Source organism: Podarcis liolepis (assembly GCF_965112155.1).
Source record: "Podarcis liolepis genome assembly, chromosome: 4".
Lineage (NCBI taxonomy): Eukaryota > Metazoa > Chordata > Lepidosauria > Squamata > Lacertidae > Podarcis > Podarcis liolepis.
This window is the reverse complement of record NC_139558.1, coordinates 80,964,801-80,978,960: the sequence shown is the minus strand read 5'-3', so window position 1 is coordinate 80,978,960 and position 14,160 is coordinate 80,964,801. Positions and strand designations below refer to the sequence as shown.

Below are 14,160 nucleotides of genomic sequence, written 5' to 3'. Positions count from 1 at the left end.
ACCACTGTGGAAGATGCACTCTTAATTGTCTGCACAGGCCTGGCAGAATTTTTTTTTTAAAAAAGTTTTCAGCAGCTGATTAAAAGTTGGCACAGAAAACATTGATTTTGGTCAATTAATGTCACTCTGAGTAGGATTTAGGTGACTACAACCCCAATAAAAGCTCATTCAAACAACCTGGACCATTTTAAATACTCTGCATTCTTGTCAGACCTTCTTGAGATAGCTGGGCAAGGCATAAGGACCACAACCAAAGCAACAACACAACAACAAAATAGTAATCTAATATAATGGAATGCTTTAAGAGTCAGCTCAATTGCCGGACCAGCCCTATCATTAGGCTGAGTGAGCCGTCTACCTCAGGCGGTGGATGCTAAGCTATCGTAAGTCCAGTAGCTTGTAGTCCTGGGCTGGAGGTTCAAGAGGCAATGCCTTCCTTTTCCACAGCATTAATGCTTTCCTAGTTGGGCACCTTCAAGCTTTGCTGCCCCCCTGACTCTCAAGCTGGGAAATACCTTTGCTCTGACCCCCTCAACCTTTCTGAGTGGTGGGTGGAAATTCATTTTTTAAATGAATGCATTCTGCACACAGCCACATCTTGCCCATATCCTCGCCCCCTTTTGTGAAACTCAAAAGCTTGGTTCTGCCTCACTGTGAAACTCGGCTCCTTCTGTTCTCATTTATTCATGACGATATTCTTCCTTTGCATCTGTTTGGAGCAGCTTTCCACACAAACCCTGCCTGCCTCCGACATCTTCTCCATGCTTTTAGGCGCCTGCTGTTTATAGTCGCCTCCACTTCCCCCGATGGCCCACCCACCCTGAGACAAATTATGCCAGAAAACACAATGATGCCCATTGACCTCATGGTCGGTGTTGCAAACGCCATTTCCATTGTGCGCCAGAGCTATTGGGCAAAGCAGACTCTGTCTCTTTGGAAATGCCCCTTTAGCTGGCAGAAAGCCAGAGGGCTGGGAAGAGTTGTACACTGGAGGAGTGCAAGTGTGGGTGTATGATTTGTGTGTGGCTGAAGCAGCTAGTGTTGGACCTTAGTAGGAGAGAGTGGACTGATTAAAAGAAGAACGGCTGGGGATTAGGAATAATAAGAACACATAATCCAGAGAGTGGAAGGCAGCACAAACACAGAGGAAGGAAAACACAGAAACAGCTCTGTTTTAGCTCTTCAGCTTCCTTTTCCTATCTGTATTTTTTTAATTATGATTTAATTATCTATAAAATGATAACAAGCCACCACTGAAATGAAACAAAAGACTTACAATGAAAATTAGATTTTTATATATATATTTTAAAAAGAGGATTTTCTTGGGGTGGAGGGGGAGTCCCAAGTAGGGTTGGGAGAGAAATTTGATTCAGTTAGCATATAAAACTGGATTTATCCAATCTACACTTTCTGAGTGCTTCAGACTGCGAAGCTGATGCTAATTCTGACCTCTTTGAATCAAGCTGCATTCACAAAATATGCAAAATATGCAGTTCAACCTATGATCAAACTCGCTTTGCATGGTTTCATCATGGAATTTGCTGCAGACATGAGAAGTGAAACACAGCAATCCTTCAAAATTTGCACTTACGTGAATTTTGCAATGCTGTTCTCCAGCCAAACTATGTTTCCAAAAATACATATATTAGAGGAAAGTATGCATAAAGAGGAATGTAAATGTGTACATTAGTCAAAACCGCATAGATAAATGTGTTTATTAGGTAAAAGTCGCACTAAGGTGCTAATGTTCATGAGGATTTTTCATACACACAAGTTGCTGAGAAATGTGGAGAACCAAATTGGAAATTGGAAAAATGAGAAATGGAGAGAACCAAAACTGACAGATCCTTCCATCCCTAGACCCAAAACAAAACTACTGGGAAGACAGTATCTAAGGCAGGGATGGGAAACCTGTAGTCCTCCAGGTGTTGGACTTCAACTCCCAGCAGCCCCCACAAGCACAATCAATGGTCAGGACTGAGGGGAGTTGCAGTTCAGCAATGCCTCTGGAGGGCTACCAGTTCCCCAAACCCTGGCTTAAGTTCATTGGAAGGCATCTGGTTAGAAATAACAAAACAAAACAAAAGCAGAAATCTTAAAAAAGAGAAGATGAACACGAATCAGAAGAAGTGTGCAGCTGCAAGTGGATAGTATGGAAATGATTGCAGACAAAACAAATAATAGCACTAAGAGGAATGAGATAGAGAGAAGATGACTTGAGGAGATCCTTCAGGAGCTTCAGATGGAAAGTGGTGGACCGTAGGGAGAAGGATTACCACTGACATATAAAGAAAGTAGACAGTAAGGAAGACAGGAAACTAAGAAAGCATGTTGTCAGTTAACACCCAAGAACAGAATGATCAATGGTATTGAAAGATGTCACAGAAAAGGCTACCGGAAAATTGGTTCTGTGATCTACGAATGCACGAAACTATGCCGCATTCCCGGCACTGAGTCTTTGTTTCCAGTATGCAGGCTGCAGGTGTTGTACTGCCCTGGACAGAAATAAGGGCTCATTTGGCAGAAAGATATATACAGCAACAAGTGCATTTTCCATTTTTGGTACGGCACACAATGATCTTTCAAACCGTGATTGCATGTTGGGGTGGAGTCAAGGAGGCAGTGATAAAGTTGCTATGAAGTTATTCTAGCAGCCAGAGGCAATACTTTTTTTAATAAAAAGGAGGCCCTACCTAAGGTTATGAAGTGGCTGCAAAGTTTTAATACTTTGATGCATGATTTCATTATGCCAGTTTTTAATTCTTCCAGTTGCAGGTCATGGACTTGCTGTTGTCATGTGACCTGCAACTAAGTCATGGTTTGCCTTAGGATTAAGTCCAAACTTGATCTCCAAACTACTAACAATGAGCAGTAGGCAAGGTTTGCTCTTGGCTGACTGCTTTTGATTTGTTTGGGGGAGACAAACCACGAGCCTGGGTTCAGACACAACACTAAGCCAAATCATGGCTTACTTATGGGTAGAGAAGTGGGAGCAAGGGGACGAGTGAAACCCCCATGCCTTTTGCTCTGAGCAACCAAATTCTTGCTCGTTTATTCTTAGTCATGGCTTGGCTTAGCATTCTGTGCAAAATGGGCAGCAGGATACACTGAGGAATAGAATCTTGCAAGGGCAAACAGGTGTTATTGTTGCCTCGACAACAGACTGAGAGATTGTCAATTGGCCATAGCTCCTGATCTAATCATATTTCCTATCTTATCTTAACTGTCTACTCTGAATGTGGAATAGTGCTGAACATAGCACTGTTCAATCCCTAAATAAATCTAGGTCAAAGGTTATTCTGAAATTGTTAAGTAAGGTACCTGATGGTGATGTTCAAGCAAAAATTACATATTGGTTGTTTGATTCTGACAAACCACCAATTCCTGACAGAGTTACGAGATTTGCAGTGGCAACCCAAAAACTGAGGAGAAACGTTGTTGAGGCTAATGTGGTAAATTGCAATGATTTAACACAAAAAACTGGATGCTTTTAAATGTATTAGCCCTCTTAACCATTTGTATTTTAATATATATCTATTGTTTTGTTCTTTTTTAACGTTTCGTAGATTGTATTTATGAGAGAGAGAGACAGACATATTCTGGTATACACTGTTCTTCAATATCGTATCAATGTGTATTATGCTATGATATTATATTTTATTCTATTCTATTCTATTATATTATATTATATTATATTATATTATATTATATTATATTATTAGTGGTTGATATAACTATGATGGTTAAAATAACCACAACAAACAGAATAATGGTGCAATAGACCTCAAATGTAACATGCTAACGCAGAAAAAGAAGCAGGACATAAATAGTTTAAAATCAAACACACAGTCTAAGCAGCACAAGTTGCAAGCTTGAGTTATGAATATGGGAAATGGAAAAACCAGTTTAAGCCCTCTATGCGCAGCAAGCCCAATACTTTTGTATATATTATGTGCTAAATTCAATCTGAAGTCTAGACTAAGCAAGCATGGCATTGTAATCATGGAGTGCTTCAGACTGCCGAGCTGATGCAATCCCCATGCTAATTCTGACCTCTTTGAATCAAGACGCTTTCACAAAATATGCAAAATATGCTGTTCAACCCATAATCAAACTCGCTTTGCATGGTTTCATCATGGAATTTGCTGGAGACATGACAGTCTGAAGCCTTTGATCATCTCCGCTGAACTTAATGTAGCTCTCCAGGTCGGCATCAGCTACACTGTTCTGTTACTTCCTCAAATGCAAATGAAACGTTGGAATCCAGTTTTCTAATGAAAGGGTAGAATTTCAACAAAAGCTGTCTCATGCTTCCAGAAGGACTTCATGTACAGCATAAAGACTTCTTATTTTTAACCTTCAGTGGCGTTATGCAAGCTTCGTAGGCTCAATCCACTGCGAAGTTCGCACGCACATAAATGGGAGCACAGTACTGCTCTTGAGTATTCATTCACTCCAATGGGACTTGTGCAGCAGAACTTTCCACTAGTACTGCACCTTTCATTTGTTTGTTACAAAAATGCATTGAAATACAGTGTCAACTAGCCCTGAACTTTCAAGACACAAACAAAAACTGGTTGCAGACTCGATCTGGACACCAAGCTCCAGATTGAGATAAGAAAATTACCATTCCCTCCTCTTTTTAAAATATATTTTAAAAAACAGTTCATTGTGCATATGAGCACCTCGTAATGCTTGCTTACAAAAGACAAATACCAGCACAATTCTCTGAGAAACAATAGGTGGCAATTTGTAGATAAGGTCCAAAACAGTCTATTTTCAATATAGACTGGTATTTAATACAGGGGTGCTAACTGAAATATACTAACTGAAATAATTCTCAATAACCTGCTCAAATTTTAGATTTCCTTGTCACAATACTTCTAATTTATATTCTTCCCCTATAATTTTATTCTTAGCATTCCAGTTACGAGCACTGCTGGATATAGACACCTCATCTGTGTGTAAGAGAAGAGATAACAGCATTAAATCTGGTAGATCGACACATTTATTTTATTTATATTCCATCTCTTGTCTTTCAAGAAGCTCTGGGTTGTATACTTCATATTGCCAGCTGGGTCTGCTTCACTTCAGCAAAAATGCCATAGTTACATTTTTGAGTATTTCTATCCTATTTTTTCAAATGCCTTAACAAGACTTATAAAAATAAACACTAACAATTATTATTACTTTTTATTAAATTTGTATACTGCCTTTCATCTGTAGATCTCATAGCAAGATAAAAGCATAAAATACATAATAAAAAACAAGAGAAAAACAAAACCAATAACACCCTCCCCTCCCACACATTTAAAAGAGGATAGGATATTTGGTGTAGTTTTTCTTAAAGTAGCCTGCAAAATTAAATTGAAGTAAAGCAAAATCTGAAAATGTTCAACTATGTGTGTGTGTTTTTAATAAAAAGGTCAGACTTTAATTCTGAAATCTTTGCAAATGTTGATTGTTAAGTATGAGATCTAATTTTAAATTAATATCCTCTACGTTATAAGGCATATGATTTGGTCTTAGTCACCAACAAGCATCCCTGGCTTAGCCACCACTTCTCCAATACATCACCAGAAGAAAGAATCAACTAGGGCTGTATGGCTCCCACCCATACTGACTGATGCCTGCCTCTCTTTCCTGCCCAAGCCCTCCACCCCACCCCATCAACAACTCCAGATAGCTCCGGATGGCCTTACCCATGGCCTTACTCCACCCATCTTAGGTAAAGCCTTTGTTGTTGTTGTTTAGTCGTTTAGTCGTGTCCGACTCTTCGTGACCCCATGGACCAGAGAACGCCAGGCACTCCTGTCTTCCACTGCCTCCCGCAGTTTGGTCAAACTCATGCTGGTAGCTTCGAGAACACTGTCCAACCACCTCGCCCTCTGTTGTCCCCTTCTCCTTGTGCCCTCTATCTTTCCCAACATCAGGGTCTTTTCTAGGGAGTCTTCTCTTCTCATGAGGTGGCCAGAGTATTGGAGCCTCAGCTTCACGATCTGTCCTTCCAGTGAACACTCAGGGCTGATTTCCTTAAGAGGTTTGATCTTCTCGCAGTCCATGGGACTCTCAAGAGTCTCCTCCAGCACCATAATTCAAAAGCATCAATTCTTCGGCAATCAGCCTTCTTTATGGTCCAGCTCTCACTTCCATACATCACTACTGGGAAAACCATAGCTTTAACTATACAGACCTTTGTCGGCAAGGTGATGTCTCTGCTTTTTAAGATGCTGTCTAGGTTTGAGGTAAAGCCCTAGATCCCCCCAAATCAGCCCAATGCGGCTCGGGCTCTTGCCAAATCTGATGCACAGCCCTAGAAGCTGCCTCTACAGAATGGAACTACACCTCCTGCCTTTATTGTTTGAAGAGGGTGTCCTTCTCTATCTATTGATCAATTCTCCCCAGAGATGGGGGCACATTACAAGTGCCTTATGATATAGTAGCAGGTTTGTCTAGAAGTGCCTAGGCTTGCACCCTGGGGAGGTCACTTTGGTGCTGCTAACCAAATGCCAACAACAATTTCACCAGTAAAATACTTAATCTCAGTAGGTGCAGATGCACTAAAGCAGGAATGGGAAACTGAATCCAGGTAGCAGGCTGGATCCTAATCTCTCCCACCCCCATGGGCCAAGCTTGGCAGGTGCGCAGAGCTGCTCATCTGTCAATCACCTGATATCAAAATGGTGTCAGGTAATCCATTTCCCTAGGCAGATTGTGAGTACAAACAATGAGATGATACACAGTGTTTGCAAACCCTCTTTCGGCACATTACCTGCCCTACATTTGCCATCCTATATGACATCAGGTGGACGGCAGGTTGACGTGGCTTGGCTGAAGTGGCCTCATGGGTCAAAGAGGGAGATCTGATGGACCTAAATAGGCCCACAGGCTGAAGGTTCCCCACCACTGCACTAAAGTGGAAAAGGAATTGTTTGTCCCATAAAATATTGAAATATTTAACCAACAAGCAATGGTGTCTTGGTACCCCTGCACAGTGCTTCGAGGATATTAGGTCACTATCCTAGCCAATGATGTTGTGCCATAGCCTACAATACACTACCAGCCAGGAAAGTGTGTAGGCGGCGGCAGGACACACACACAATGGAGAAATGAAAATGCAACTCTAATAAGGTTCCAACAACAACTGAAGAAATGATACTGTTTGTCATTTTAGTCACCTACGGACTTCCCCTTTGAAAGGAAAGAATCATTTCTGACCTACGACTTGTCCTTCCCATACGTCAAGCTAGAACATTCAAGATGACAATGTAAGAATGGGATGGGACAGAAGCACCTGATTGTTGGACGAGGAGTCCATATCTTCCAACGTTCTGTCTTACAGTGTAATCCTAATCATGTATACTTGGAAGTAAATCCTATTGAATTCAACAGAGTTTAAAGGTAAAGGTAAAGGTACCCCTGCCCGTTCAGGCCAGTCTTGCCAGACTCTAGGGTTGTGCGCTCATCTCACTCTATAGGCCGGGAGCCAGCGCTGTTCGCAGACACTTCCAGGTCACGTGGCCAGCGTGACAAGCTGCATCTGGCGAGCCAGCGCAGCACACGGAACGCCGTTTACCTTCCCAGTGGTAAGCGGTCCCTATTTATCTACGGTACTTGCACCCGGAGGTGCTTTTGAACTGCTAGGTTGGCAGGCGCTGGGACCGAACGACGGGAGTGCACCCCGCCGCGGGGATTCGAACCGCCGACCATGCGATCGGCAAGTCCTAGGCGCTGAGGTTTTACCCACAGCGCCACCCATGTCCCTTCAACAGAGTTTACGCCTCCATAAACTGAATTGCAGCTATTGAAAAACAACACAGTTTTCTTTTTTCTTTTCTTTTTTTCCAAATCCTTTATTATTTTATTCACATAATATACATTCTTTACAACAAACAACTCCGAAATAAACAGACAACTCCAAAATAAAATCATATGAAACAAAACCATAAGTCTCATGTTTTCATTTACACTGATCTCCTCTCCGATACCTTTACTTGATATTTCTTGCTGCTTTCTGCTTTCTTTATAGAATTTTTATGAAAATTTAAATCTCTTAAATCCTATACCAATCTTTAACAATTTCAATTAATCCCTTCACCTCCCTCCCCCACCCATGTGCAATCTTCTTTATCTGCTATTATTTTTGTTATTGCTGCACTATTCACTTTATTTGTTATTCCATCCTTAATATATTATTATCCTATCTCCTTGCGCCTTTTAAACTTTTGCATATTAATTTTTAATCTCCAGTACCGACTTTTAAAAAACAACACAGTTTTCAACTGGCAAGTCTCCTTGCAGTGCAGTGCTAACCAAATCAGAATGAATTCGGCGAGGCTTACTTCCATGCAAATGGGATTCAGGTTGAAGCTTTAGTATGGGAGTGAAGGCTAAATTAGAGCAATGAGCCACCTCCCAACTTTCTGACAGCATTCTCACAGAACAGAGGGGTGGGTGGAGCATTAGGAGAGTAGAGACCTACCACAACCTCCGGCTCCCAACTTTGCAAAAGCCCTTTGCAACTGATGAGGAGGGCTCTAACCCAGAGTGAGCCCCCCCATGGACCACTTAGACAAGTGAGCGTGACCAGCTACATCACCTGACACCACCATGCCGCCAGATGAGTATTTTTTCCTTTGCAGCCTAGCCTGAACTGTCAAATAAAAAATGTTGGTTTTGAACCCTGCCTTAAGAGGAGCTCAGTGGGGCTTGACGTCACCACTGCATGGACCAGCTGATTGGCAGTCTTGCCCATGGAAGCACACTTGTAATTTTATGCATCTGTTTCTTAAAACCTTCCTGCTGAAGGGCAATTCAAATTCAAAACACGCTGGGAATCTTGGCTTGAACAAATGAATATTTATACATCCACTATCATAATTTTGTGCAGCATGGAGATTCCCTGTGGTTGTACCCTCTCCAGAGATGCACATGCGCCACAGACTGCTTGCTATATATAAGCATCTCCAGGTGCAGAAATGACAGGCCAGAGATCACAAAGATAAAAAGTGGATATTCACATATGAGGAAGTAATTAATTATTGCTTGGGCACTCAGAGGCAGAGTCATGGGCCCATCCTCACCATCTCTGCTGAGACACGTTATTTTCTGTGTGCACAAGGTTCCAGTGTGGTGTAGTGGTTAAGAGCGATAGACTTGTAATCTGGGGAACCGGGTTCGTGTCTCTGCTCCTCCACCTGCAGCTGCTGGGTGACCTTGGGCCAGTCACACTTCTCTGAAGTCTCTCAGCCTCACTCACCTCACAGAGTGTTTGTTGTGGGGGAGGAAGGGAAAGGAGAATGTTAGCCGCTTTGAGACTCCTTCGGGTAGTGATAAAGCGGGATATCAAATCCAAACTCTTCTTCTTCTTCTTCTTCCACATCAGGCTGCATGCACAACACTGCGAAATCAGTGGATCTGCCCCTTTCTTCTGCAAAGGCTGTTAGCTACGATGGGTATATTCTACTCCAGTGCTGGAGGCAGTATTCTTCTGACTAAATGCCAATAGCTGGGGACCACAAGCAGGTCCTGCTTTCAGGCTTCCCAAGGCAACTGGTTGGCCACTGTGAAAATAGGATGCTGGAGTAGATGGGCCTGATCCAGCACACTCTTCTTACAGCGTCAAAGAAGCTTTGCTCATGTGTAACAGGAGTTATGCATGTATTTAATTTTTTTTAAAAAAAGTATTTGCTAATACTGCAAATATAGTCTTGGTTTGTGGGACCCACTTCTTTTGTTGACTCTATGCTGCTCTGTTGTAAATAAATATTGTAAATAAATGAATAGTGCAGAATTCAGCAGCCAGGTTGCTCACCGGAGCAAGACGGTTTGAGCATATTACAGCGATCCTGGTCCAACTGCGCTGGTTACCAATTAGTTTCTGGGCCCAATTCAAAGTGCTGGTTTAGACCTATAAAGCCTTAAATGGCTCAGGACCACAATACCTCAAGGACCGCCTCTTCCCATATGAACCGACCCAGACCCTGAGATCATCTTCCAAGGCCTTCCTTCATGTGCCACCTCCTTGAGAGGTCCAGAGAGTGGCAACATGAGAACGGGCCTTCTCTGCAGTGGCTCCCTGTCTAGGGAATGCTCTCCCCATGGAAGTTCGCCTGGCACCTTCATTATACAGCTTTAGGCGCCAGGCAAAAACGTTCCTTTTTAACCAGGCCTTTGGTTGATCTTATTAACACCCAACACCCTTTTAGAATGTGGTTCTTTTTTGGGGTGGGGTTATTGGGTTATTGGGTTATTGGGTTATTGGTTTTGGTTTGATTTTATACATTGTGGTCTTGTTTGTGAACCGCCCTGAAACCTCCAGGTATAGGGCGGTGTATAAATTGAATGAATGAACAAATAATAGAATAAAAAAAGATGTGTTATAGTCATAACCAGTTTCTAAATATTGACCATGAAATTCCTAACCTAGCCACGTATTTGAGTAGCAACGGTTTAAAAAGAAATTTAACACTCAAAATACATTCCATCCATTACAGCTCCAAAAGACCTATCGCCCTAAACAAGGCTACTTTGCTTTCCTTCCAACAACATTGCCACCTTTATATTTAACTACTTATAATAACACCCAGTAGAGACAGACATGCTAATCCTATCTTTTAAAGAGATATACAGTCATACCTCGTGTAGCGTTTGCTTCAGATTGAGCGTTTTCAGGTTGCATCCCGCAGCAACCCGGGTTTCACTGCTCGCGCGTGCGCAGATGCTCAAAATGACATCACGTGCATGCGCAGAAGTGGCAAATCGCGACCCATGCATGCACAGACGCGCAGACATGGGTTGTGTTCTGCTCATGTTGCGAACGGTGCTCCGGAACGGATCCCGTTCGCAACCAGAGGTACCACTGTATTACGGATATTACATCAAACGCTCCATTATTGCAATATACCTACACAACATACCGTGTTTTTTGCTCTATAAGACTCACTTTTTCCCTCCTAAAAAGTAAGGGGAAATGTGTGTGCGTCTTATGGAGCGATTGCAGGCTGCGCAGCTATCCCAGAAGCCAGAACAGCAAGAGGGATTGCTGCTTTCACTGCGTAGCGATCCCTCTTGCTGTTCTGGCTTCTGAGATTCAGAATTTTTTTTTTCTTGTTTTCCTCCTCCAAAAACTAGGTGCGTCTTGTGGTCTGGTGCGTCTTATAGAGCAAAAAATACAGTATACTACTACCCTTTTAGAATTACACAAGACCTACATCCTTAATATAAATACCATACAACATGGTGGGTGTGCATTTATCAACGGCTCCATGTTATATCGCACTGGGAACGGAAATCCCCATACTGTATCAAGGAATTATCTCTGTACTGTACCAGGTTAATCTCAGTGGGAATTATCTTCATAGAACCATGCTGTTTGTTTTGCAAAAGTGTGTGTGTTGGTGGTGTTAATAGTCAGGATCCAACTTGTCTCTGCCTCTGGATGTTTTCTAATTTAGCACAGTTGGCAGCTCTTCAATGCCTAAACATGCTCAGGTATGCTTTTGAGAGTGCAATCATTCTGCTGAATGGGACAGGCAAATTCATGAAGCCAGATGTTGAGTTAAAAGGAAAAATAATTATCAACTCAGTCTCAGACATTTCAGTGACAATAACAAGTTATATCTTAAATGAATCTTGTCTTGTTGACCTACATGGGCGGCTCCCATTTTCCCTGTCCATCACACTGAATGTTGCCACCAGTTAGGGAAAGATCTCACTGTGTTGGCCAAGTGAGTATGCATCCACATTCACAGCACACCCACTCACACACCCATGTACATGTGAGAGTACAACACGGTAGTAACCAACGTTTGCATGTGATGCTTAGAGCACATGTGCACACAAGACAACAGCTCATTATACCGCAATAACTGCAAAACCTGCTTGGTTTTATTGCTGTCTGGCTTTGAAACCTGCAACTCTGACAACATGCCAAGAAGGTGATACTTTTTTATGAAGACTCTTAAGATTGGTAAGCCGAACAGCTGCTGGGCCTGTTTTGTTACTCTTGAGCACCTATATTTCAGCAGCACCAGTGTGCTAGATGATGTACAGCAAGGGTGCGCAGAAGCGAGATCATGAGTGATTTGCAGGAAATCGGCAAATGTTTATAATTCGGGCACTGTAACAATTGCAATGACCAAAAAGTTTCCCCTTCCCCAAATTAAGGCGGCATACACACCATACAGTCAAACCACACGGCATCCTTTAAAGACTCCTGGGAACCGTGGTTGGTTAAGGGTGCTGGGTAAGCTACAGTTCCCAGAATTTTGCAAGGGGGAGAGAAGCCATGTGTTTTAAATGTGCAGTGTGTACAGAATTTGCTTTATCAAATAAAAGTGGTTTGGGGGCTGGGGAAGGCAGATATTGATTTATGTGTGAAAGGGCTTTTGTGCATACTGATAATAAATGGTCTGAGCATGTGCTCAGAAGCACCCTATTCCTTAATTCTTATCTTATGTCCACCCACCTGAGTCACTGTTTGGCACCTGGCTCCAGTTGGCGGATGGCAACTTTCTAGCAAAGCAGACAAATGAAGGAGGTGCCATAGGCTATGTGCAGAACATAGCAATGAGCTCTTTCTCTGAGAATTTGGAAACAAAGACCCAAAGAGAGGAGAGGGGCCGTTGCTCCAGGCATAGAGAGAGCAGCCTACCAGAGGAAGACTGAAGTTCTGCATTGCATAAAGAGAGCTCAGAGCTCAGCTTGCAAGATCACCCCCAACTTTGCACATGAACCAAGTACATGCCAGGAAATTGATTGCTGGCTCAGTTGCACATCAGGCAGGTGGTCTGCCTTTTAAGAGAGGGATGGAGAGCCGGTGGTCCTCCAGATATTGTTGGACTCCAAGTCCCATCAGTCCCCAGCCACGATGGTCAAGGGTTAGGGTTGGTGGAAGTTGAAGTCCCACAGTATCTGTAGGGTCACAGGTCCCCCATCCATCCCTATTTTTATAGATATCATGGGTGATTGTCTACTCATTTTACTCAGAGTAAAGCCATCAAAACTAATGAACATGACTAAGCTAGGTCCATTAATTCCAATGGGTATAGTCTGAGTAAAAGTGAGTTGAAGACTGCCCCTCTAAAAACAACACAAGAGTGTTTCTGCCTCTATTCATTCATTTATCTCTTCTTAATTTTTAAAAAGGGGAATTTAGTGCAAAACTGCTCCAGGGAGTTGACAGGCTTTCCTGATATTATCATGCGAGGCCAGCCAGCCAGCAGCACCATGCACAACCAATGTCTGCTTTAAACTTGCAAAAGTAGTTTGATCTTGGACAGCGTTAGGGAGATTTGAACTGATAGCAAACTCTCTGGAAAGCACTTTGTGTATTTTCTCCTGAAGGTTAAGGCTGCAGCCATATGCACATTTAATGGGAAGGAAGCACCATTGTATTCTATGAGATTTACTTCCAGGGAAGTATACACAGATCTGGGTTGAATTTTGATTTAGAACATACAATAAGAGGAGCAAAGACCTCAGTGAAATTATGTTCTAGCTGCACTAATTTTGTTGGGTTCTTAAGTTTGGATGAGATTTTGGTTTGTACTACGTGCAAAAGAGATGTCGACCACAGTTCCAAGCATACATGGATAGGAATATTGTACACTGTACTCCATGAAACTTTCTCAGTAAAAATACTTTGGGCTGCATTGTGCAAGGAAGCATCAATCAAACCTCAACACTTTTACCAGAGTTCAGCATATGGGACCTTGTGCAAATGTCCTGTCATGAATGAACCAAGCAAACTGAGAGTCCCAAGCCCAGTCCTAAGACAGGCTATGGTAAATCAGAAGATAAGAGCATAACAGCAGATGTTCCAGCTGCTAAGCCCGTAAGAAATCATATATGTGTCAGCCCTGCAGGCAAGTGCATTGGAGCAAATGTTGGAGAGAATGGGATGGCTAAACTAGGAGACCAGAGATTGTCTGCTTTCTCCCTTGTAACAAAAGACATGTAATAGTTTAACTCTGCACTAGAGTTCCACTGGAGTCCACTGGAATTTCACACGAGTTTTTCCCCAAACAGTAATAAGGTTAATAGCAATACACATTAAGTCTTACATCATCCTTCAACAACTGTGTACACACCACACATTTAAAACACATTTCCTGCCCCTTCAAGGAATCATGGGAATTGTAGTTTACCCCTCACAAT

At 42.4% G+C, this 14,160-nt stretch overlaps 1 protein-coding gene across 3 annotated transcripts in view; it reads right to left on the bottom strand.

Moving 5' to 3' along the window:
* FLT3 (fms related receptor tyrosine kinase 3) overlaps positions 1-14,160 on the bottom strand; it is a 57,147-nt gene that overhangs the window by 41,390 nt on the left and 1,597 nt on the right. Inside the window, exon 1 of one of the 3 annotated variants that reach the window (XM_083498884.1) lies at positions 10,639-10,688. The exons of the other annotated variants lie outside the window; for them this stretch is intronic. Coding sequence (XP_083355010.1) covers positions 10,639-10,681 — 43 coding nt within the window. The 5' untranslated portion in view covers positions 10,682-10,688. Of the gene's footprint in view, positions 1-10,638; positions 10,689-14,160 lie in introns of those variants that run through there. 3 annotated transcript variants of the gene reach the window in all.